The 23,958-nt window shown below is 44.3% G+C and overlaps 1 protein-coding gene and 1 non-coding gene across 2 annotated transcripts in view; both read right to left on the bottom strand.

The window, feature by feature from the left end:
• CACHD1 (cache domain containing 1) overlaps positions 1–23,958 on the bottom strand; it is a 180,649-nt gene that overhangs the window by 93,157 nt on the left and 63,534 nt on the right. The window contains 1 exon segment of the mRNA XM_029083275.2: positions 9,289–9,351. Coding sequence (XP_028939108.1) covers positions 9,289–9,351 — 63 coding nt within the window.
• TRNAG-GCC lies at positions 22,508–22,578 on the bottom strand. Its single transcript has one exon. It is a non-coding gene; the product is annotated as a tRNA-Gly (tRNA).

Below are 23,958 nucleotides of genomic sequence, written 5' to 3' on the forward strand. Positions count from 1 at the left end.
GACTAAAACATGCACGACGGTTTAAAATATGGGACAGTTGCTTTTTTGGATATTCACTGGCAGACTTCCTAAATCAGATAGGGTTTTAGAGATCAGATTCAAAATCCAGGGAAAAGGCTCAGCAGTTAATGCTCAGCACAGATCACAGGTGTCCTGCTCTCCAGGGGGCTTGATATAAACACTTCGCCTTTAAACCCTTCCGCTCCAATCAACTGCCCAATCTGTGGTTAAGCTTCTGATCAATAAATACCATTAATGAAATCAGAAACATGGATAAAGTGTAAGCTCCTTGTGGCCAGGGAACGGATCTATCAACTCTACTGTACTGTTCTGTCCCAAGTGCCCAGTATAATACTGTACCCTCCCAAGCACTTAATACAGTGCTTTGCACACAGTAAGTGCTCAATAAATGACACTGATCGGGCCCTGAGGAAGTGCTCCATAAATATCACTGATTGCTTATTTTATAGGAACACTTTTATAAGTGCTCTTATAGAAGCTGTGTGGCTTAGCAGATAGAGCACGGACCTGGGAGTCAGAAGGACCTGGGTTCTAATCCCGATTCCGCTCCTGGTCTGTTGTGTGACCTTGGGTATGTCACCTCATTTCTCTGGACCTCACCTCAGTTCCCTCATCTGTAAAGTGGACATTAAGACTATTGGCCCTATGTGGGGCAGGGACCGTGTTCAAAATGGTTAGCTTGTATCTACCCCAGTGCTTGGCACATAATAAGTGCTTAATAAGTACCACAATTATTATTATTATTGCTTCTTCCTTGGCCAGAGCAAATGTCCTTGCCGGGGAAAATTCCGGATGCTCAACTGGGAACTTTAGGAGCACTCGAGGATCCTTGCGGCCTGACCTTCGGACCTTGGGACAATGTGAGCTTGCTGGCCCTCGGGGAATGTGGACGGCAGCCAAGACCCTCTCCACTCCTCTGCCCGGCCGAGCAATCACCCGCTGAAAACAATTAGCTTCTGCTGGCCTCTTTGTGGGACGGAGAAGAGCATTTCGTTCCAGCTTGAGGGAGCTTTTAATTTCCCGTTCAATTGTGAGATTTTATTAAATATTCTTTTTTTGAGGGGGGACTTTGCAGAGGGGGGGCAGGGAGGCTTTCTTTTATCAGGCAGGCCAAGAGGGCTCTTGCAACCAAACTACTGCCTCACTGGGATTGTCAGGAACCTAACGAACTATGTCCTTTTGAGCCACGATGAAGAGAAGAGCTGCCTCAGAGCAAGAGTCGATTTTTAAATAGCAAAAAGGGAAGGTAAATCCGAATGAAACGAGAGGCAAGTGCTGACCATCCAAGGTGAGAGAAGCATCATCCACTATGGTCATCATCCGCTATGGTGGACCGTTGGGGACAAAAACAGGAATAAAAAAGAAGTGTTCCCACAGCCCACCTCAACCACAGCAATTTCATCCTCTCCTCTCCTGAAGCGATTTTCTGTTCCCTTTCCAAACTGCATCTGATAGCGTTCTCTAACGTGCGGTCGGATTTAGGGAGGCTTCTCATCCCCTATCTGATGACAGGGTGGATTGTGAACAGAAGATTTGGGGAGCGTCTGCTATCCGTCAGCTGTTGGTTTCTGGAGGCTCCAGTGCTAACCCCTTTCCCAAGATCTTAGAGCTGTTTATAAGTTGGTGACACTTCCTGACCCCTCGTTGTGGGCAGGGAACGTGTCTGTTACATTTTATACTCCTAAGAGCTTAGTACAGTGCTCTGCAAAGAGTAAGCACTCGGTAAATACCACCGACTGAAGTTGCCCCAGGCCTGGTTTGGAAACCCGTTTCGGAAAGAGGGTCTGGGTTAGTTAGTGACTGACAATTATGCCAGAAGCGGTATGGACCAGTGGAAAAAGCATGGGCCTGGAAGTCAGATGACCTGGGTTCTTATTCTCACTCCACCACTTCTCTGCTGTGACCTTGGGCAGATCACTTCACCTATCTGTCCTTCAGTTCCCTCATCTGTAAAATGGGGATTAAATCCTACTTCCTCGTACTTAGACTGTGAGCCTCTTGTGAGACAGGTACTGTGTCCGCCTGATTAAGTTCTATCTACCCAAGCGTTTTAGAACAGTGCTTGGAACACAGTACACGCTTAACAGATACCTTAATTATTGTTATAAATTACTACTGACTTGGCCCAGAAAGCCGACAGATTAAATCCATCATCCCTGGTTCCTAGTTGAAATTCCCCAACCCGACCTTCCGGTCCTGAACCAAATATAGGTGACTCGGAAGCCTGCCTTTCAAAGCAGTAAAAGTCATTTTTGGACACCTGCCTTTCCCACTAAGATGAGGGAAAAAAAGCAGCTGCCGTTTTTCAGGTGGCTTATAGAGGCAGTCACTGGAGCTTGGAAGACTTTGCATGGGACTGCAAAGCCTGGATTTCAGTCCTCCACAGGCAGCCGGGAGTCCGGAAGTTCCAGGACACCCATTTGGGGTCCTTCAGGGGCTCAGTTCAACTGAGATGCAGCATGGCGTAGTGGTTAGAACATGGCCCTGGGAGTCAGAAAATCATGGGTTCTAATCCCGGCTCCACCACATGTCTGCTGTGTGATTCTCGAGCAAGTCGCTTCACTGCTCTGGGCCTCAGGTCCCTCATCTGGAAAATGGGGATTGAAACTGTGAGCCCCAAGAGGGACCACCTGATTACCTTATATCTACCCCAGGGCTTAGAACAGTGCTTGGAACATAGTAAGCACTTAAATATCATTATTAGTAGTAGTAGTAAGCATTCAATAAATACGATTGAATGAAGATCGATTTACCTATGCTTACCATTTACAGACTTTATGATTGGTAAACTATTTTGTGACCATGTGCCCTGTTAGATGGTAAACTCACTGAGCAAGGGAATCACATCTTCCACCTTTATCACACTTTCCCAAGGGCTTAGTTCAATCCTCCGTGCACGGTAAAATAGAATGCGACTGCCCGATGGATTGGTTGGGATTCCTTAGGTCTACTCCTACCCTGGTCACTTCAGCCCCACCCATTCCTCTCCTGCCTCTACCCAGTCACCCTGGCTGGGTCTGCCTTCTGCATCTTCCTGTTTCTGAACAAGCAGCACCAGGCTCTTTAATCCCTTCCATTCTACAGGCATAAGCCCCGGAATCAAGGCAAACAGGAAGTGGTATGCATTGGATGTCTTGCCAGACCAAACATGGAAACCACACTTTTCAAGTCTTGGACAGTTCATGAGGGTGTATGCATGTTCGCTGTCTTACTCTTCTCCCTTCTCTCTCCCTCTTTCTCTCAAAAGAACATAACTTACATGCATGCAGTGCACCCTCACGCTGCATTCACCCACGATATCTTTTTATAAAACACCAAATAAATATACTTTAAAGAGACTAGATTTTGGATTGGTGTTTCTCGGGGGCCAGAGGGAGGTCATCGCCAGGCAGACTTAAACGAAGGGCAGGAGAAAGAGGTGGGCAACTTTACAGAAATGAATATCCACTCACCACAGTGCTTGTTACCTGGAACCGCCACCCCAGAAGCTGCAGTTTCTGTATCAAACTGTGACAATCCCATTCCATTCTGCTTATTGTTATATTGTACTCTCTCAAGTGCTTCGTATAATGCTCTGCATACACAGTAAGAGCTCACTAAATACAATTGACTGACTTTGCATTTCAGCACCGTTCCTTTTCCTCCCAAAGTCGCCTCTCTGGCCCTGCTCCTTTCCGGGCAGACTGGCTGCTGGGGCCTTTTTATTTGGCGGAGGAGGAGAGGAATGAAATGAGGAAAAAAAAGAGGGGGTGGGGGAAGGGGGAGAGGGTCCTGGCATGGAAAACCTTCAGAGAATGACAGATCGCAGGCCTGGGATTCAGAAGGCCTGGGTTTTAATTCAGCTCTGCCCCCGTGTCTGCTGTGTGACTTTGGGCAAGTCACTTAACTTCTCTGGGCCTCAGTTCCCTCATCTGTAAAATGGGGATTAAGAATGTGACCCCCAAGTGGGACATGGGCAGTATCCAATCTGGTTAGCTTGATTCTACTCCAGCGGTTAGTACATTGTCTAGGACATAGTAAGCACTTAAATACCAGAAAGAAAAAGTCTATACCCCTGCTTGTGTGGAATAAGTGTGTAAGGCGAACATCCCCTCCTGCTTAGCTCAACAGCTGGGGCTTGTCATTTATGCAATTAGCATCAGGTTCTTACTTAGCCTGGCCTTGTTTAAGGAGGAGGAGGAAAAAAAAAATTCCATGACCCAACAGAAGAATTCTCCGATGGCATAAAAATCTACAATGGAGTGGCTGGGGGGGCGGGGGGGGCGCTAGGCGAGGGTGATGAGTGGTGATGAAGGATAAACCCAGGGCGGCCTGGCGGAAGACTCATTCACTTCCCGCCTTGTTTACGTTCCCGAGAGATGATCTATGAGGGATATCCTCAACTTCCTCATAAAGCTCAAGTTCGGCTGCTTGTGATTCATTAGGGCTGAAAGACTTGTTATTAATAGCTCAGAAGTGCTCCATTATTCTTCCGACCATTTCAACCCCAGGCTATCACACTGGGCCAGTCTCCCTCCTCTGAAGCCTCTCTGATGGCCAGGTTTTCGTCATACCCCTTTCAGTGTTTGGACGTATTTATTTCTCTTGCTTGAGTTGATTGGGTGGGGTCTTACATTAGAGGATACTCACGGGCTCTTTTTTTGGTGAGGTGGGGTGTTTTTTAAGTTTAATTGAAAGATCCAAAACATGAGAAAGGTTGCGGTGGCAAGGAGTGACACTTCCAGTTATGAACTTACTTTTCCTTTTTCACAAATGAAAGAATGAGCGAAGAAAAATGAGAGGTGAGGCTTGTGCTATGGTGGGATGTCCCACCTGAATGAAAAAGGCACCGGGCCACTAGCACTAACGATCGAAAAGGTGGTGAACAGTTTTTCCGATAAAAGTGAAAGGAAAGGCATGCAGTGAAGAAAAAGAGGTGTCCCAAACAGACCCTTTTCCTGTAGGACACTGCAGCAGTGGGGCGCATATCAAAGGAGACATATATGATACTGAGGGTAGACTAGAAAGGAAATTAGACTTTCCTTCCTGGGGGGGGACTGACAGATGTTAAAAGGGCCACTAGATTGGAGGCAGCGTGGCCTAGTGGATAGAGCACGGGCCTGGCAGTCAGAGGACCTGTGTTCTAATCCCGGCTCTGCCATTTACCTGCTGTGTGACCTTGGGCAAGTCACTTCACTTCTCTGGGCATCAGTTCCCTCATCTGTAAAATGGGGATTAAGACTATGAGCCCCATGTGGGACATGGACACTGTGTCCAATGTGATTATCTTATATCTGCGTGGCTCAGTAGAAAGAGCATGGGCTTTGGAGTCAGGGCTCATGAGTTCGAATCCCAGCTCTGCCACTTGTCGGCTGTGTGACTGTGGGCAAGTCACTTAACTTCTCTGTGCCTCAGTTCCCTCATTTGTAAAATGGGGATTAAGACTGTGAACTCCACGTGGGACAGTCTGATTCCCCTATGTCTACCCCAGCGCTTAGAACAGTGCTCAGCACATAGTAAGCGCTTAATAAATACCAACATTATTATTATTATCTAACCCAGCACTTAGTGCCTGGCACATAGTAAGCACTTAAATGCCCCCTTACCTCCCCCCCTCAGCAAACAAGATGGCAAAGAGTGGGCCACTTTGCTTCTGGAAGTTGAAAGTGATTAATGGACATCATGACTGGGCAGACCACCTCCATTTTGAGCCTGGGGGGTGATGTTGGGGTAGGGATTTGCTAGAGGGTGGGGAAGAAGATGTTCCTGGAGAGAAGGTAGTGAAGGTAGGAACAAGAGGCACATGCCAAAATCTTCTCACTGGCCCCATTCATTCATTCATTCATTCATTCATTCATTCAATTGTATTAGCTGAGTGTTTACTGTGTGCAATGCACTGTGATAAGCACTTGGTAGACAGATACATTCCCTGCCTAAAACCAGCTCAGAGTGCTCAGTGGGCAAGAAAAAAAAATCCTGAGCCCCAAAGAGAAATAGGGAAGCAGTGCTATAGAGTGGAGGCAGAAGGACCCGGGTTCAAATCCTGCTATGTGACCGTGGGCAAGTCACTTAACTTCTCTGTGCCTCAAGTTACAAATGGGGATATCTGTTCTCCCTCCTACTTAGACTGTGAGCCCCATGCAGGACAGGGATTGTGTTCGACCACTTAACTTGTACCTACTCCAGCACTTAGAACAGTGTCTGACACATAGTAAGCGCTTATCAAATGCCATAAAAAAATTAAAAATATAAGTTCCCTGACAGGGCTAGGCTGGGGGATGAGCAGCTCCCAGGAAGAGGTCAAAAAATGGGAGTCATCCTCTAGCCCAATCTGGCATTGCTTCCATTCTTCCGCGATTCACGAAAAGGAGGAAGAGAAGAAGCTGAAAAAACAACAAAAAGAAAACTCCCATTGATGAGCTCAGGCCTCCAATATAAACAGATTTAGCAATCCCCCACAAAAATCGCCTCGGCTCATACAGCTGACGGATCAGGCACCCAGCAATGTTTTCTGATCCTTTCTTCAATTCTTGGCCACACGTTATGAAAAACACACTCCTGTGCTACAGACAGTAGTTTTGTAATGTTCGGGTCCAAAACTTGTTTTTCCGGCTACACCTTTAATTTCTCTCTTTCACCCAAACACACCCTGCTTTCTTCAAGCACTTGGGCATGGAGCCTCTGACAAGTGTTATATCTTTGCTAAGTACTTATGTGATTTTTGTTTTCCCAACACTGTTGCCACAGTTTCCCTGGCAACCAAATTAGGTATTAAAAAAAAGTAATTAAAGCTTAAAGACACAGCATCAGGTGTCCATACTTCAAGGTAAAAAGTTTTCAGGGGTTTTGCTGAGAGTCATTCATCATACAAATTATTTTCCTGTTTTCTGTTTTAATTTTCTCAGCTCCTGCAGCCATGGAAGATATTACATGCTGGCTTGGAATCGCTGCCCAGTGAAATGAGCCACACAGGTTTCAATCTTCCACTCAAATAAGAGTAATAATAATAATAATGGTATTTGTTAAGCGCTTACTATGTGCCAAGCAGTGTTCTAAGCGCTGGGATGGATACAAGGTAATCAGGTGGCCTCATGTGGGACTCACAGTCTTAATCTCTGTTTTACAGATGAAGTAACTCAGGCACAGAGAAGCTAAGTGACTTACCCAAGGGCACACAGCAGACAAGTGGCGGAGCCAGGATTAGACCCCACATCCTCCTACCCCCAAGACCCTGCTCTTTCCACCAAGCCAGGCTATTTGGTAACGTGAAGTGTGTCCACAACTCAAAACCCTGGACACCTGACCAGATCACAAAATCCAACTGCTCAATACAAAAGGGAGAGATCAGCCCCTTTCCCGGTTCTCCTCTTACCTCTCTGGCCGGTCATTCTCGGTCTCCTGTTCATCCCAAGCGCTTAGTACAGTGCTCTGCACATAGTAAGCGCTCAATAAATACTGTTGAATGAATGAATGTTTATCAAAAATGTATGCTTTTTCTTGTTTGGGGTTTTTTTTAAATGGTATTTGTTAAGTGCTTACTATGTGCCAGGCACTGAACTAAGCACTGGGGTAAATACAAGTTAATCAGTTGGACATAGTCCATGTCCCACATGGGACTCACAGTCTTAATCCCCACTTAACATACCAGGGAACTGAGCCATGGAGAAGTGACTTGACCAAGGTCACAGAGCAGACAAGTGGTGGAGTCATAATTAGAATCCAGGTCCTTGAATTAAGGTTTATGAAACCCTCAAATAACTAGGTTTAGGTCATTGTTATTTAATACAAATGATCGCATTTCAATTTGTGCAAGGCAGGATGGGCTACCAGCCACAGAAAATACCGAAATTCAATAAATGATTTTTGCATTCTCCCTATTAATTCTTTCACTACCTTCTGACAGTGAAATGATGAGTCATTGCCTGTCGGATTTGAGGAGGGAGGGTTGGGTTGTAGTAGGAGAGGAAGAAGGTGAAGTAGGAAGGGGCAAAGGGAGAGGAAGTAAGAGAGGAGAGTATTCATTCATTCATTCATTCATTCATTCAATAGCATTTATTGAGCGCTTACTATGTGCAGAGCACTGTACCAAGCGCTTGGGATGAACAAGTGAGAGTATGAGGAGGAGGAAGCAGAGGCAGAGGAGGAGTCATTCCACCACCAAATGTAAATGACAAATAGTTTAATCGTGGTTACCTGACTTTTGGGCAATGGGAAAAAAGTCTCCCCTTGACTTTTTGGTGAGGCCCTGTTTTCAGTCCATTTAAAATCTATCCTGACTGAAGTACAGGAGATCAAATTACTGGCTGATGGTTCCATGCAGTAACTGAGGTGGTGGATTAACTGAAATTAAAAACCAGAGGCCAGCCAGAAGTATCTGTTTGCTAATGTTACCCACATGACTGAATTTAGGAGGAAATTCATTGACAGGACAGTATGCAGCCCTATATACATATCTGTAATTTATTGATTTACATTAATTTCTAGACTGCAAGCTCATTGTGGGAAGGGACTGTGTCTGTTATATTGTTGTATTGTACTCTCCCAAGCACTTATTACAATGTTCTGCACACAGTATGTGCTCAAAAAAATACACTGACTGACTGATTAAAATGAGATCTGTTTAAGCAAACAGCAGAGCCTAGCTACAAAAACTCAATTTACCAATTGAGAAAACCAGAAGTGTGTATCTGTGTTTGGGCAGAGTGGGGAACCAGAGCTATGCGAGGCCAGGGAAAGCAAAAAAGAACAAACAAAAAAACCAAACAAACAAAAAAAAAAAAACCAAAAAATTAAACCAAATGAAACAAGAGAGAAGATTTGGCTTTGAAACTGAGTTCCCAATTTTCACAATTACAAAACAGTGAAGCGCATCAGAAAAAAAAGTGGAATGCATTTTCAGCTAATAATAATAATGATGATGATGGTATTTGTTAAGTGCTTATTATGTGCCAAGCACTGGTCTAAGCGCTGGAGTAGATACAAGGTCATCAGGTTGGATACAGTCCCTGTCCCACGTAGGGCTCAGTCTTAATCCCCAGCTGCTCTATAGGTGTCCAGTTTTGGACCAGATTCAATTTGGAATGTGTCTTTTGATTGTTATTTGTACTCTCCCAAGTGCTTAGTACAGCGCTCTGCACACAGTAAGCGCTCAATAAATATGATTGAATGAAGTAGCTCTAAGGATGCCCAAGCAGGATATTCACATTGTGGCCATCAACCATCAGGGCATCGACTCCAACACCATTCTGGAAGGGCATGGACAGGTTCGGTTGGCACAGAGCCACTCACCTGCTGCACTTCGCTTTCTCCATTGGAGACTTTCTCCGTGTACACGAAGGAGTTGAATATCCGCTGCAAGTAAAAGAGAAGAGAACCGGCATTAGAATCATTTCACATTAGACGGCCAGGAGGAGCTGGACAGAAACATTTGTTTCCGGAACCAGTGGTAGGGCAAGGAAACAACTTCCAATTTAAACACCGAAAGGGGGACCAAAAAATAAACGCCGGTTTTAACCACTGGCCATCAGCTTTTGGTAAACAACACACACAGCTGGAGTAAAATGAACCAGATGCTATGCTGTTTTTCATTTTCAAAAATATTCTTAATTATGTAGATCTCCGGAGTCTATGCCATTTTATCCAACTGGCATAATCCAAGAGAGAGATACGGTTCTCATTTAAGTAAGCCCTATACTCTGTGGATGCTATAATTGTTTACAGATCCGCGAATCTAATGCAATAAAGCTCTTTAGATTTTTCTTTCCGCATTCCCTCAACTTCCCTCTCCTGCTTCTTCCTGGCCGAGTATTATACCACCCTGCTTGTCCCAGCTACCCCTATATGAAACCCTGAGGAGATTAATAGGATACAGCCTCTCTAATGTGAAAGGGCTTAAGAGAAGATCCCTTTCTTACATGCAAGGAAACCTCACCCCTGCCAAGAAAACAGTGGAAAAAAAAATAAGACAAGCTCCTTTCTTCCTTCCCCTCCTCTCCACATGAATAGGGGACTTTACAATACCACAGTTGTTTATTATCACGCTCTTTGATGTGACCTGACTAGAAGGAAGCAGGAAGGGGGGGGTGGGAGGGGGTGGTCTTCCAATTCCACCTGAAGCCTGGAAGATCTCATGGAACTTTTGGAAGACTGTCCCCTCTGACAGAAGACCTTAATCTACACCTCCTCCCCGGCCCTGTTTGTACAAGATGGGGGCCCACCCTCCTTCTACCTTCACCAAGGCAGCAGAAAATAACTGCAAGGGTGGATTGACTGTTTTGCCCTCAGAAACCTAAGGCTATGGCTGTTCCTTAGTTATTTGTGGATTTACTTTAATGTTCTCCTGCACGTGACCATATCGTTCTTGGGGTGAGATCACTTCTAAGCCACTGCAGTCACAGAAGAAAACTTCACCATGTGGCAATTGTGCTGCAGGGTGTACGGAGAAGGTACAAGATGCAGTCAGTCAATCGTATTTATTGAGCACTTAACTGTGTGCAGAGAGCTGTACTAAGCACTGGGGAGAGTACAGCAATATAACAGACACATTCCTTGCCCGCAATGAGCTTACAGTCTTACAGACTGACATTAACAGAAATAAATTATGGATGTGGACATGAGGGCTGCAGGGTTGGGAGGGGGGATAAATTAAGGGAGCAAGTCAGGATGATGCAGAAGGGAGCTGAAGAAATGAAAAAGAGGGCTTAGTCAGGGAAGGCCCCTTGGAGAAGATGTGATGCAAATAGCAACCAGCAATATAAAAGTTTGTTGTTTTTAGTTTCCCCTGAAAACTGACCACCACCTGAGGCATGGAGAAGTTAAGTGACTTGCCCAAGGTCACACAGCAGACATGTGGCAGAGCCTGGATTAGAACCTAGGTCCTTCTGACTTAATGGTGTTCTAACCATTAAGCCATGCTGCTTCTTTTAAGTCATCATTAATCATCATACTGGGTCCCAAATGAGACTTTAGGGTGAGCCAATGAGAGAGCACCCCCAACCTTTACATCAATTATCTCATTTTTGTACTCATGATATCCCAAATTATAATAAAAATAATAAAATGTGGCAGAGACTAAAGCCCAGAGCCTCTGTCTTCAACATCTGCTCAAAGAATTCCACTGATCGATTTCCACTACGCCATGCTACTTCCCCGTGAGGCAGACACCAGTATCCCTATTTACTGATAATGAAACGGAGGCACAGAGAGGTTAAGTGACTTGCTCAAGGTCACGGGGCAAAGCAGCGGCAGAGCTGGGAGCAGAACCAGGGCTTTCTGAGTTCCAAATCCTAGCTCTATCCATTAGGTCACGCTGTCCCTTTGGGAGTTCCCAGGCAAGCTGTAATTAGGGAAGAACATGGTGTAGTGGGATAGAGCATAGGCCTGGGAGTCAAAGTATGGGTTCTAATCTCTGCTCCGCCACTTGTCTGCTGTTTGAACTTGGGCAAGTCACTTCATCTGTAAAAAGGGGGATTGAGACTGTGAACCCCAGGTGGGAGCAGGACTGTGTCCAATCCAACTTGCTTATACCCTCCCCATTCCCCCTACTCTCTCCCTCTGCTCTTCCCCCTTCCCCTCCCCCACAGCACTTGTGCATATTTGTATATATTATTTGTTACTCTATTTTATTAATATGTATATATCTATGATTCTATTTATCTTGATGGTATTGACGCCTGACTATTTGTTTTGTTTTATTGTCTGTCTCCCCCGTTTAGACTGTGAGCCCATTGTTGGGCAGGGATTGCCTCTTATCTGTTGCCAAATTGTACATTCCAAGCACCTAGTACAGTGCTCTGCACATAGTAAGCGCTCAGTAAATATTATTGAATGAATGCCCACCCTAGCGCTTAGTGGAGTGCCTGGCACAAAGTAAGGGCTTAAATACCACAATTATTATTATCCCACTCCTTCCACCATCCACTGTGGCACATTTCCCTCACCCTGAAAAGTCGAGCCCAGCAGAACACACACCCAGGTTTTAAAAACAAAAACATAGAAGTGGGTGTGTTTTGTGAATAAATCCAGGATGTTACTGGGGGTTACCTCAGCTCTGGAAAATCTGAGCTCTCTGGGTTTTTTTAAACATCCTTCCCTGGACTCGGGCACGGTCGAGTGAGCTGCCACAGTCAACCGCACCTGTCCCACGTCAGGGAATCTCATAGACTTCCGGGGAAGGCTGCATCCAAATCCCGAGTCGAGAAGCTGAAACTTCCCAGGAGTCTCACGGCTTAGCCGGGCAGGAGGCCCATCAGAGAAACAGATGAATTTTGAAAGACGGAAAACTGAGTGACTACAGAGTTGGCGCTTGAGATTTTTCTCTCAATGATCTGCCTTGCTGTCAGGAAGCATACGCTCGGAGTAATCAGGAGAGGCAGCCGGGGGAAAGAAATCAGGCATTTTGTTCCACTCAGCTTAGGACCATCACTTTCCTTTATTTCTTTCCCTGGAGGATGTTAGGAATGTCAGAAATTTGAACTCTTTATTCTAACTAGCCTTGAGAAAGCCAGCAGTAAATCTCCTCAGTTTACAAGTCCCTAGAAGTCTAATGAGATTTTTTTTTTTTAAGAGCTGGACTCAATTCTATTCAAACATCTATTCTCAGACTTCCTATCTTACTGAGTGCTTCGCTAAAATGCCTGTCCAGAGTGTCAACTTCAAGCTCACTTTCCTCTATTAGAGAAGATGACTGAATAGTAGATAAGGAAAAATATATTAATTGTGGCGTTAAGTGCTTCGCCAAGCACTTTACTAAGCACTGGGGTAGTTACAAGATTATCAGGCTCTATATGGGGCTCATATACTGAGTAGGAGAAAGCAGATACTGAATCCTCATTTTGCAGATGAGGGCACTGATGTACAGGGAAGTGAAGTGACTTGCCCAAGGTCACACAGCAGGTAAGTGGTGGAGCAGGGAATAGAAGCCAGGTTCTTTAAATTCCAGTCCCGTGCTCTTTTCACTAGGCCAAACTGTTCTCCTATTTTGATTCAGAATAATATTCATGGATTATTCACTAGGCCAAACTGTTCCCCTATTTTGATTCGGATAATATTCATTGATTATTCTGAATCAAAAAGTAAACTGCATTTCTCCCATGATACCTTTAATCTTCGCACCAAGAAATAAGGAAAACAGCTTTCCAACCTACGGGATCGAAGGCTCAATCCTTGAGACAAAATTAACTGTTTTTATTTCTAAATGTTCATTTTCCTATTTATGCATTTTAAGAGCTTCAGGATAGCCAGAAAAAAAATGTCTCTATCAAAGACCAATCCACTAGAGAATTCCTGGTCACTTACCACTCTGCCTAAGGTTCTATGTAATTGAATCTAGTCTGACTGAGTGGCGCAATCTGGCAGCTCCTTGAATAAATACTTTTTGAGTATGGTCTTTTGATTTTCATTCAAAATGGCTAAAAATGAAAAATAAAACTCAATTGTCAAGGTGTGAAACTAAAAAAAAATCTAAACTAATAAATAACCCCTACTAAATTAGGAAGGAAAGTATCAACTGGAAAAAAAAAAGTCTGGTGGCCTCGAAAATGCTCAGATAAGGTCACCTGGCCCCTTCCCTCAGGCTAGGTATTAATTGCTCTGCCACAACTCCAGAAATAACTGCTCAGCAGCTATACTGTATGCCATTCAAAGCTGCTATCCAGAGTTTTCAGCCAGATAAATTGCATTTCGTTCTGGATGAAACAGCTTTAAACTTTGTACTAAAGGAAGAAAATTTAAAAAAATTCCAATCAATTCTCTCCAAGACATTACCTAATTATCTTTTTCTCTGCATTGCTAAAAGTACCATAGTTGTTGATCCCAAATGAAAGGGGGGAAAATTTAACTTCAAATGGGCCGGAGCATCCATCAAAGCTTAGACTCTCTCTCGCGAGACTTGATTTCCCCTCTTCCTCCCCCTCCTCAGTGTTAATTGAGCCCTGCTTAACAGATGGCAAGAGAACTCCAATTTGTTGGAACAGGAACAATTAATTACACAAACATATAATGAGATGGTCAGTCAAGGTTATTTACTCCACACGCCCAAATCCTCCAAGCAGCTCGGCCAGATTTTAACTAGATATTTAAATGAACCCTGCTGAAGACCCCTAGCAGGCAAATGAATGCCTCAACAAACCTCCCCCTCCACCCAATCCATCCTGAGAAAATACAGACTCGAATTTTTAATCAAAAGCTTACGTTCCTATTTACAGATCATTTCGGCTAACCGGAATGAAACCCACAGTTTCACCCATTCAACTCTGGGTCTGTTTCCGGGAGCTGAGACGCTATTCTGAGGAGAAAAGTATTCATCCTATAAAGCTTGAGCCTGTCTATATCGAGAAGCTGGCCAACATTAAGTGAAAAGTGCTGTCATTTCAACCGACTGCAGCAATTACTGATGGGGGATCTTGGACAGCTAATTTAACTTAAACATATCTATTCACTGCCTGATCTAAGCACGCTTTGCAGCAAATTCTTGACCAGACTTTAACATTTGAACTCTGTCCAGAGCATTAACTAGTGACTATCCTTTACAAGGCAGGAAACACGAAGCCTGCGATCTAAACACGAGCTACCGTATTAGGCTCTTCTCAATTGAAGCAAATCATTTTGAGGTCAGAAAATGTGCTGTTGCAAACCAAGATAACCCTGTCAAAATATCTTTCTCTCCAAACTTGCCCAGTTTGGAAGCACTGGGTTTTACGGAACGGGTCTGCTTACAATCTTCAAATTTCCGTCCCAGAAGCCTTTGGTTTGGAATTGGCTAGATTTCCAGAAGTAAGTAGGTTCCATTGGGATGATTTGATAGAGACGCTTGTATTATTCCATGATGTGAGATTTGAAACACAAATATACTTGCCCCAGGATTATTCTGAAGGAGCAGCATCTATTCACCCACTAGACTGGAAGCACCTGGAGGGCAGAGATCATGTGCTCTCCTGAGCCTTAGAACAGTGCTCTGCTCACAGAAGACCATCTAAATACAATTGGTCTTCCTTCCAATCCTTTCTGCATCATCTTCGGGCTTGGATTTGCACCCTTTATTCATGCGTCCATCAGTCCTTGTGTACACAATTATGCACGTATCTTTAATTTATTTATATTCGTGTCTGTATTCCCCTCTAAACCATAAGCTCGTTGTGCGCAGGGAATGTATCTACCAATTATATTACACCATGCTCTCCAGGTGGTTAGTACAGTGTTCTGTACATAGTAAGTGTTCAAATATGATTGAACGGTTGCACTTGGATTTGTGAACTTTGGACATTTGATATTCACATCACTCCCTATCCCACCGCACGTATATACACATCTTTAAATCATATATTATAAATTACTTATTTATTCATTTATTCATTCATAATGTCTGTCTCCCCATCTAACAATAATAATAATAGTTGTGGTATTTATTAACCACTTATTATGTGCCAGGCACTGTACTAAGCGCTGAGGTGGATACAAGCGAATCAGGTTGGACACAGTCCCTGTCTCATGTCACAGTCTCAGTCCCCACTTTCCAGATGAGGTAACTGAGGCCCAGAGAAGTGAAGTGACTTGCCCAAGGTCACACAGCAGACAAGTGGAGGAGCAAGGATTAGAACTCATGGCCTTCCGACTCCCAGGCCCATGCTCTATCTATTACGCCACACTGCTTCTCCAGACTGCAAGCTTGTTATGGGCAGGGAACCGTGTCTATCAACTCTGTTGAAATGTGCTCTCCCAAAAGCTTAGTACAAGAGCACTGCGCACATTAAGTCCTCAATAAATGTGACTGATTGATTGGTTGTCTGCAAACTCTGGTCGAAAGGGCCCTGAGAGTCAGGAGACTTAGCCACTAGTTCTGCCAAATCACGTCACGCCACTGTATCAGGGCAGTCCAGAAGTCTGTTTCTGACAGTGGCACAAAAGGATGCTGAAAGGAAAAATGTGTTAGCTGCTCTCCTGTCATTCATCTACCTGGATATGGATGTAGCATCCAACAACCTGAATCTTCCCTCTCTAATAACCAACCACGGACTTAAACCACGTACGCAAATTTAACCAACCTCTTCTTAACCCTCCTGATAGTCTCCGCCCAAACAAGCAACCTCCCATGAAAATGAATCCCAGCTGTTTGCCAAATGCAGTGATAATGACTTTCTTTCTTTAGTTTTGAACCTCTCATCTTCAGTTCCTTGAAGCAAGGAATGCATCTTCTGTCGTTTCCCTCTTTTTTTTAATGGTATTAGTGAAGAAGCTTCTATGTTCCATGCGCTGTATTAAGCTCTGGGGTAGATACAAGATAATCAGTTTGAACATAGTCCCCTGTCCTACATAGAGCTCAGAGTCTTAATCCCCATTTTGTAGACAAGGGAACTGAGGCACAGAGAAGTGAAGTGACTTGCAGTATAGTGCTCTGCACACAGTTAGCGCTCAATAAAAACGACTGAATGAACACAGAAGGCAAGAGGCAGAGCCAGGACTAGAACCTCGAGTTGTACTTCCCCAGAGTATTTGAAACAATGTTCTGCACACAGTGTGCTCTGAATAAACAATAATAATAATAATGTTGGTATTTGTTAAGCGCTCACTATGTGCCGAGCACTGTTTTAAGCGCTGGGGTAGACACAGGGGTAACAGGTTGTCCCACGTGGGGCTCACAGTCTTAATCCCCATTTTACAGATGAGGTAACTGAGGCACCGAGAAGTTAAGTGACTTGTCCAAAGTCACACAGCTGACAAGTGGCCGAGCCAGGATTCTAACCCATGACCTCTGACTCCAAAGCCCGTGCTCTTTCCACTGAGCCACGCTGCTTCAAAAACATACACCCCCTTGCACTCCCACTCACTCTTCCATTCACACGCCCAGGCAAATTTCTCCCACCCAGCTCCTTGCCTGGGCATCTTCCATTCACTCCCTCACTCGTACACACATTCTCTCTCACATACACACACACACAGAGGGAGAGGACAGAGAGAGACAGACACACACAGTTATTTCCTGGCATCAGTGGGATTTGAACCTCCAACCTCAAGGCCTGCAAACAGAGCTTTAGCCCCTTGCACCACACTGAGCGCGGGCCTCCCTTCATCCTAAAGGGGGGAGAGGAGAGAGGGATTTGGTGAATAATTCCAAGTTTTCCTTGTCCTCATCCATCACGATTCTGCAGCTGTTCAACCCGGTTTCCACCTGGCAGTCCTTTCCCCAGATTTACAAATCTTAACCTCTTTAATCTGTTCTTCTCCACAAGTCATTCTATTATCCAAACTCAGCAAGGTTGCCCACCTCTCAACCTTCTCTATTCCTAGGCCCTTCAGAAGATACGATGACCAGAATTACACACATAGGTGCTGCTCGATAAACCAGAATTCAAAACAACTCCAAATTTCTTCATTTCCAGAAGATCAGTTTTTATTATGATTACTAACAATAGTAATAAAAATAATAACTGTGGTATTTGTTAGGTGCTTAGTACATGCCTAGCACTGATCTAAGAGCTGGGGTAGATTCAAAGGAAGCAGGCTCCTATTCCACATGGGGCTCATAAGCTTAATCCCCATTTTCCAGATGAGGTAATTGAGGTACAGAGAAGTGAAATGACTTGCCCAAGGTCATAGAGCAGATATGTGGTGGAGCCAGGATTAGCGTCCTCTCACTCCCAGGCCTGTGCTCTCTCCACTAGGCCATGATGTCAACACAGCAAACACAGAGAACACTCTCCTTTTACTCGTGAAATACGTCTACATCAAATGGCAGAATGTGTTACCGATTATCTTGTCGATTGACATTGGAACAGAAATCATATAAATCATTTCACCAGGCAGTGCCTGTTGCCTGGCATCTTTCGGAGCCTTTAGTGCTGAGTCCTGCATCCACGTCAGCATTCAACTACAACTAACTACAACTGTCATTTTGATTAGGCTATGGCTCAGAGGGGAGCCCATTTGATCCTGAGGCTTGTCCAACTGCTTATTCACTGGCATTTCTCTTCAGCCCCTCATGGACCAGTAAGTGAATTTCACCATTGGTGGGATCTTCTTCAAGTATGAAGGATAGGTTTACGCAAACATACGCGTTGGCGGATCTGAATTCCATCCAAATACCAGCCCGAGGATGGGTCCATAGAAAATCTGTATCGGTTATTCCAGATATGCTGACACCCCTGGCAAGGGGACAGGACCAGCAGAACGTCTCTAGGCTGTATCTGCCTCTACTGTCAGACTGAATTTACTAGAATTAGTCACGGAGCTAGAGCATGCGTGCTCTATTTGTTTCTATTTATTTCTGTTAATGTTTTCTCCCCCTCTAGACTGTAAGGTCATTGTGGGCAGGGGATGTGTCCGTTATATTGTGTTACTGTACTCTCCTTAAATGCTTAGTACAGTGCTCTGCATATAGTAAGCACTCAATAAATACAATTGACTTAACTGGGAGCTGTGTGAAACCCCAGTGTCCATGTGCCTGGCTCCAAGACCAGACCCACTCTGAGCATCCCTACGGTCCTTTGGGTCTGTACCACGGAGGATGAGACACACCAAGTTTTAAGAACCCAGAATGTGTCTGCTAATTCTGGAGTATTGTACTCTCCTAAACACTGAGCACAATAATAATAATCATAATAATAATAAATGTGGTATTTGTTAAGCACATACAATTTGCCAGGTACTGTACTAAGCACTGGGGTGGATTCAAGCAAATCAGGTCGGACAGTGTCCCTGTCCCACATGATAATAATAAGTATGATGGTATTTGTTAAGCGCTTACTATATGTCAAGTACTGTTCTAAGTGCTGGAGTAGATAAAATCTAATCAGGGAGGACACAGAGCCTGTCCCTCTCGGCACTCACAGTCTTAATCCCCATTTTACAGAGTAACTGGGGCAGAGAGAAGTGAAGTGACTTGCCCAACGTCACCCAGTATATAAATGGTGAAACGGGGATCAGAACTCAGGTCCTTCTGACTCCCTGTGCTTAGAACAGTGTTTGGCACATAGTAAGCGCTTTAACAAATACCACAATCATCCTCCACTAGATCACACTGCTCTCTGCACCTAGTCAACGCTCAATAAATTCCACTGATTGACTCTGGGGCACTTAGTACAGTGCTCTGCACACAGTAGTCATGCAATAAATATGACTGATTGACTGACCGGGGCTCTGATCTGGGATTACATCGGTGGTATCCACCCCTGCTAAAGAGTGTTAAACCAATAGGGATTGTTCAAGAGGGGAGGGAGACTGGATTTGACTCACTAGCTGAAGACGTAGATTAACACTCATTTCATTTTCCTAGGTTATTTATATCTGCCTACAAATCATGCATTCCCTGGGACTAAATAAATCAAATCATGACTACTATACATGTTTCTCTACATTCCAATTTAAATGGCAGCCTTCTGTTTTTGCAAGCGCTATCTAGAGAACGGCTCCCTAAAAATATAGGGCATATATCCCACATGCCAATTTGCTATGGCCAGGAGACATAGGCAACTTCTCCTTGAGGTTGAAACAGGAAGGAATACCCCCACGACCTACTCCCAGTGGGTAGGTTTCTAGCATCTGAGGGAGACAAGGGAAATAGCTTCTTCAGGCTGAAATACTCAAGAGGTAAGCACAATCCCCACTCATTTCTGAGCGTCTGGTGAGTGCCAACCACCATCAAAGCCCCTAAGAAAGTACGACTGAGGCCAAAGATATGTCCCCCGCCACCAAGGAGCTCAAAATCCAATGGGGGAAACAGAAATCCACAAATTACTTACAATCCATGGCATGTACTGAGCACCAACTAAGTGAAGAACACTGTTCTTGGTGCTTGGGAGAGAATAATTCATTTATTCATTTATTGAGTGCTTACCATTCATTCATTCAATAGTATTTATTGAGTGCTTACTATGTGCAGAGCACTGTACTAAGCGCTTGGAATGTACAATTCGGCAACAGAGACAATCCCTGCCCAATAATGGGCTCACAGCTTACCATGTGCAGAGCACCATACTAAGTGCTTGGAAGAGTACAAAACAAAAAGAAACAAGCACATTCCCTGCCCATAACGAGCTTACAGTCTAGACAGGGAGACGGGCATTAATATAGGGCTTTCAACCTCCTGCCATAGGCAATTCACTTCTTTTTACTTCCTCTTAACTCAAAACGAAAAGCAGTACCTTATATTTTGAGGAAAATAATAAACAACCTCAAAAATAAATTCTCTAAACCAGATTTATCATCATCATCAACAGCATTATTTTTTTTTCATGGTATTTGTTAAGCATTTACTTTGTGCCAGCCACTGTTTTAAGCACTAGGGTAGGAACAAGGTAATCAATTTAAACACAGTCCCTGTCCCACATGAGGCTCAGTCTTCATTCCCATGTTACAGATGAGGTAACTGAGGAAGAGAGAAGTGACTTGCCCAGGGTCACACAACAGACAAGTGTCAGAGCTGGGACTAGAACCCAAGTCCTCCTGACTCCCAGGCCCCGCTCTATTCACTAGGCCACACTGCTTCTGGAGTACCTTAGAGTGAAGTCCTATACTGAGTCCTAGGTAGAATATGACGGAAGCAAAACATAATCCCTGCCCACCCAGGGGGTTTATAATCTAATGGGGAAGACGAAGACATAATACGCCGGCTACCGGGGCTCATAACTGCCCTGACTTGTTCCCATTGTTCTTCTCTCCTCCCAGCCCCACAGCACTTATGTACATAGTGGCAATTTATTTATATTAATGTATGTCTCCCCGCACTCTTGACCATAAGCTCATGGTGGGCAGGTAATGCGTCTGTTTATTATTGTATTGTACTCTCCCAAGCGCTTAGTACAGCGCTCTGCTCACAGTAAGCTCTCAATACGATCGAATGAATGAATGAAATCGTGGAAGCAGGAAGTAGAAATAGAGAATAGATGTTTCACAATAAAAATTAAAACCAAGGTAAGTAGGTGCTGAGGAAAGGAATGGACTACAAGTGGTTCAGGTGGGATATAAGGATTGACATGAGTGGGGTGATGGGAAGCATCTCCTTAGAAATGAGTTGGGGGTGGAGTGTGGGATGATGGACAGAAGGATAGGGGTAAAATTGCCAAAATTTCAAGCACGATACTGGAGAGCTTGAGTGTTTTGGGTTTGGGTTTTTTTTTTTTTTTTGGTAAGGCAGCAAGGGAAAGAACAAGAAAATCAGTTCCACATGTAAGATACATGCAGAACGGAGCCAAAGTAACTTGACTAAACGTAATACTCGTGACAATGTGCATGGCAACCTTTCAGAAAAGTAATGGTGCTCAAAACCCTTAAATGGAAAGCAGATGGCAGCAAAATTTCCCCCCCACAACTTTCCACCACCCTTAGCCCCTGACTAGTCATTAGAACATTTTCTCACTTTGCAAAATGATGTAGGTTTTGCGGGTGTTGGGTTTTTTGTTTTTCGTTTGTTGGTTTTGTTTTTTTTTCTCAAGCCTATGAGATTTTAGACTGGGTTAGCATTTCGTGGAGGTGAGGGAGTCTGCGGGAAGGATGCAGTGGAATCAAAATCATGAAACCTTTTAAACTATGAAAATTGAGAAGCAGTATGACCTGTGAGTCAGAGGACCAGGGTTCTAATCCTGGCTCTGCTATTTGTCTGCCGGGAGCCCAGGGACAAGTCGCTTAAATTCTCTGATCCTTGGTTTTCTCATCCGTAAAATGGGGATTAAGACGGTGAGCCCCACATGGACCATGGATTGTGTCCAAACTGACTGGTTTGTACCTACCCCAGTGCTTAGTACAGTGCCCGGTACATAGTAAGTGCAAAACAAATACCATTAAAAAAGAATTTTAAAAAAAGCCTTTCCAGCTTTGGGCAAGACATTATAAGGTAGGGTAGATTGTAAGCTCCTTAAAGGCAGGGATCATGCCTAATAACTCTACTATATTGTATTCTCCCAAACACTTATTCCAGTACTCTGCATACAGTAAGCATTCAACACATCAACTGACTGATAGACTGTATGTTTATATTTTGAATACTGAGCTTTTGGGCTACTCTTAAGTCCCCAAAAATGTGTGCTGGCTTACGGAAGAAGACTCTGAGGTCCACAGGAATCAAACTTGTAATATCATAAATGGTAATCATTTCTGGAATGATCACCATTGCCCAAGCTAGATTATTTCTGCCATTCACTTGTGCAGAATTCCAAAATTCCAATATTTTAGATTGGTTGGTGCCGTCTTGCTCTCTTAATGCGTCGGCTCACTTTCTTTTCAAAGAATGTGGATGGTCAGTTTGGTATTTGTTTTTTTTGGTATTTGTTAAGCGCTTACTATGTGCCGAGCACTGTTCTAAGCGCTGGGGGAGACACAGGGGAATCAGGTTGTCCCACGTGGGGCTCACAGTCTTCATCCCCATTTTACAGATGAGGTAACTGAGGCACCGAGAAGTGAAGTGACTTGCCCACAGTCACACAGCTGACAAGTGGCAGAGCTGGGATTCGAACTCATGAGCCCTGACTCCAAAGCCTGTGCTCTTTCCACTGAGCCACGCTGCTTCTCCAACAGCTGTTGCATTGGCCGGGAATCGAACCCGGGCCTCCCGCGTGGCAGGCGAGAATTCTACCACTGAACCACCAATGGGTGGTCAGTGGGTAGTAACCATCATCAAAAATTTAAAAAACTGAGTTGGAAGCCACGTTCCCTGCCCACAGCGAACTTACAGACCAGAGGGTCTTTCATTTGGGGGCTGAAAAGGCTGTGAGGAATCACTTCACTCCCGCGTCAGCTATGGACGGTGCCCAAGTGAAAATTTCACAATACCATCATATAGAGTTTTCCAGGACGATAGGCTTAGCAGGCATGCGGAGCGTAAATCTAAAACATTTAAACTCCATCTCGGGATCGAAGGGGGTGATGTTTATAATTACATAAGTGTTTTCCTGAATCTCCTAAACTCTATCATTTTCCAGGATCTCACAGCAAGGGCCACCGCTGCACATATCAAATACCATGGTTACAGCTCTACTTGCAGTAATTCCAAGCAGTTAACTGCCAAAAAGCATATTGATTGAGAGCTGGCTCGACGGAGCTTAGACTTACAATATCCTTTTTAAAGGGTAAAACCTAATCCTCTTCAGGTCTGTGGGAGTCTGAAAGGGATGGCAAAAACAACCCCTTGGGTTTCTAAATGTCGGATTGCCTGCCTCAAGGATTTATGGTCTAAACAAAGTAAAATTGGATGAAATAACCGCTTCCAGTGAAGTATTCCTAGTAACCATTCATTCATGCAATCATATTTATTGAGCATTTACTGTGTGCAAAGCACTGTACTAAGCACTTGGGAGTGTACAATATAACAACAAATAGACATATTCCCGCCCACAACGAGCTCACAGTCCTGAGGGGGATACAAACATTAATATAAATAAATTACAAATATATATGTGTTGTGGGGTGGGAGGGAGGATCAGTGAAGGAGCAAGTAAGATTGGCACCTTATTATGTGCCATCAATAAGGTTTTGAAATGGGGGAGAACAATTATCTGTCTGAGAGGAGGAGCGAGGGCAATACAGGCCAGAGGTAAGATGTGGGTGAGAGGTCGGAGGTGAACCAGTAATAGAGATAGGATTGGCTGCAGCCTGTTTGATCATCTTGTCATACTGAATGTTGATACTAATAAGGGTACTTGTTATGCGCTTACTATGTGCCAACAAGTATTCTAAGGATTGGGGTAGATACAAGGTAATCTGGTTGGACACAGTCCCTGTCCCACACGGGGCTCACACTCTTAATCCCCATTTTAAGATGAAGTAACTGAGGCCCAGAGAAGCTAACTGACTGGCCCAAGGTTACAGAGCAGATGCGGAAGAGCCTGAATTAGAACCCAGTTCCTTCTGACTCCCAAGACTGTGCTCCATCCATTAAGCCATGCTGCTTTGTCTAGCAACTTTTTGATAAACTTTCCAGAACGGAATGTGGCCCTTCATGCTAATCAATCAATAGTACTTATTGGGGTTAAG

This window comes from Ornithorhynchus anatinus, chromosome 18, assembly GCF_004115215.2.
Source record: "Ornithorhynchus anatinus isolate Pmale09 chromosome 18, mOrnAna1.pri.v4, whole genome shotgun sequence".
NCBI lineage: Eukaryota > Metazoa > Chordata > Mammalia > Monotremata > Ornithorhynchidae > Ornithorhynchus > Ornithorhynchus anatinus.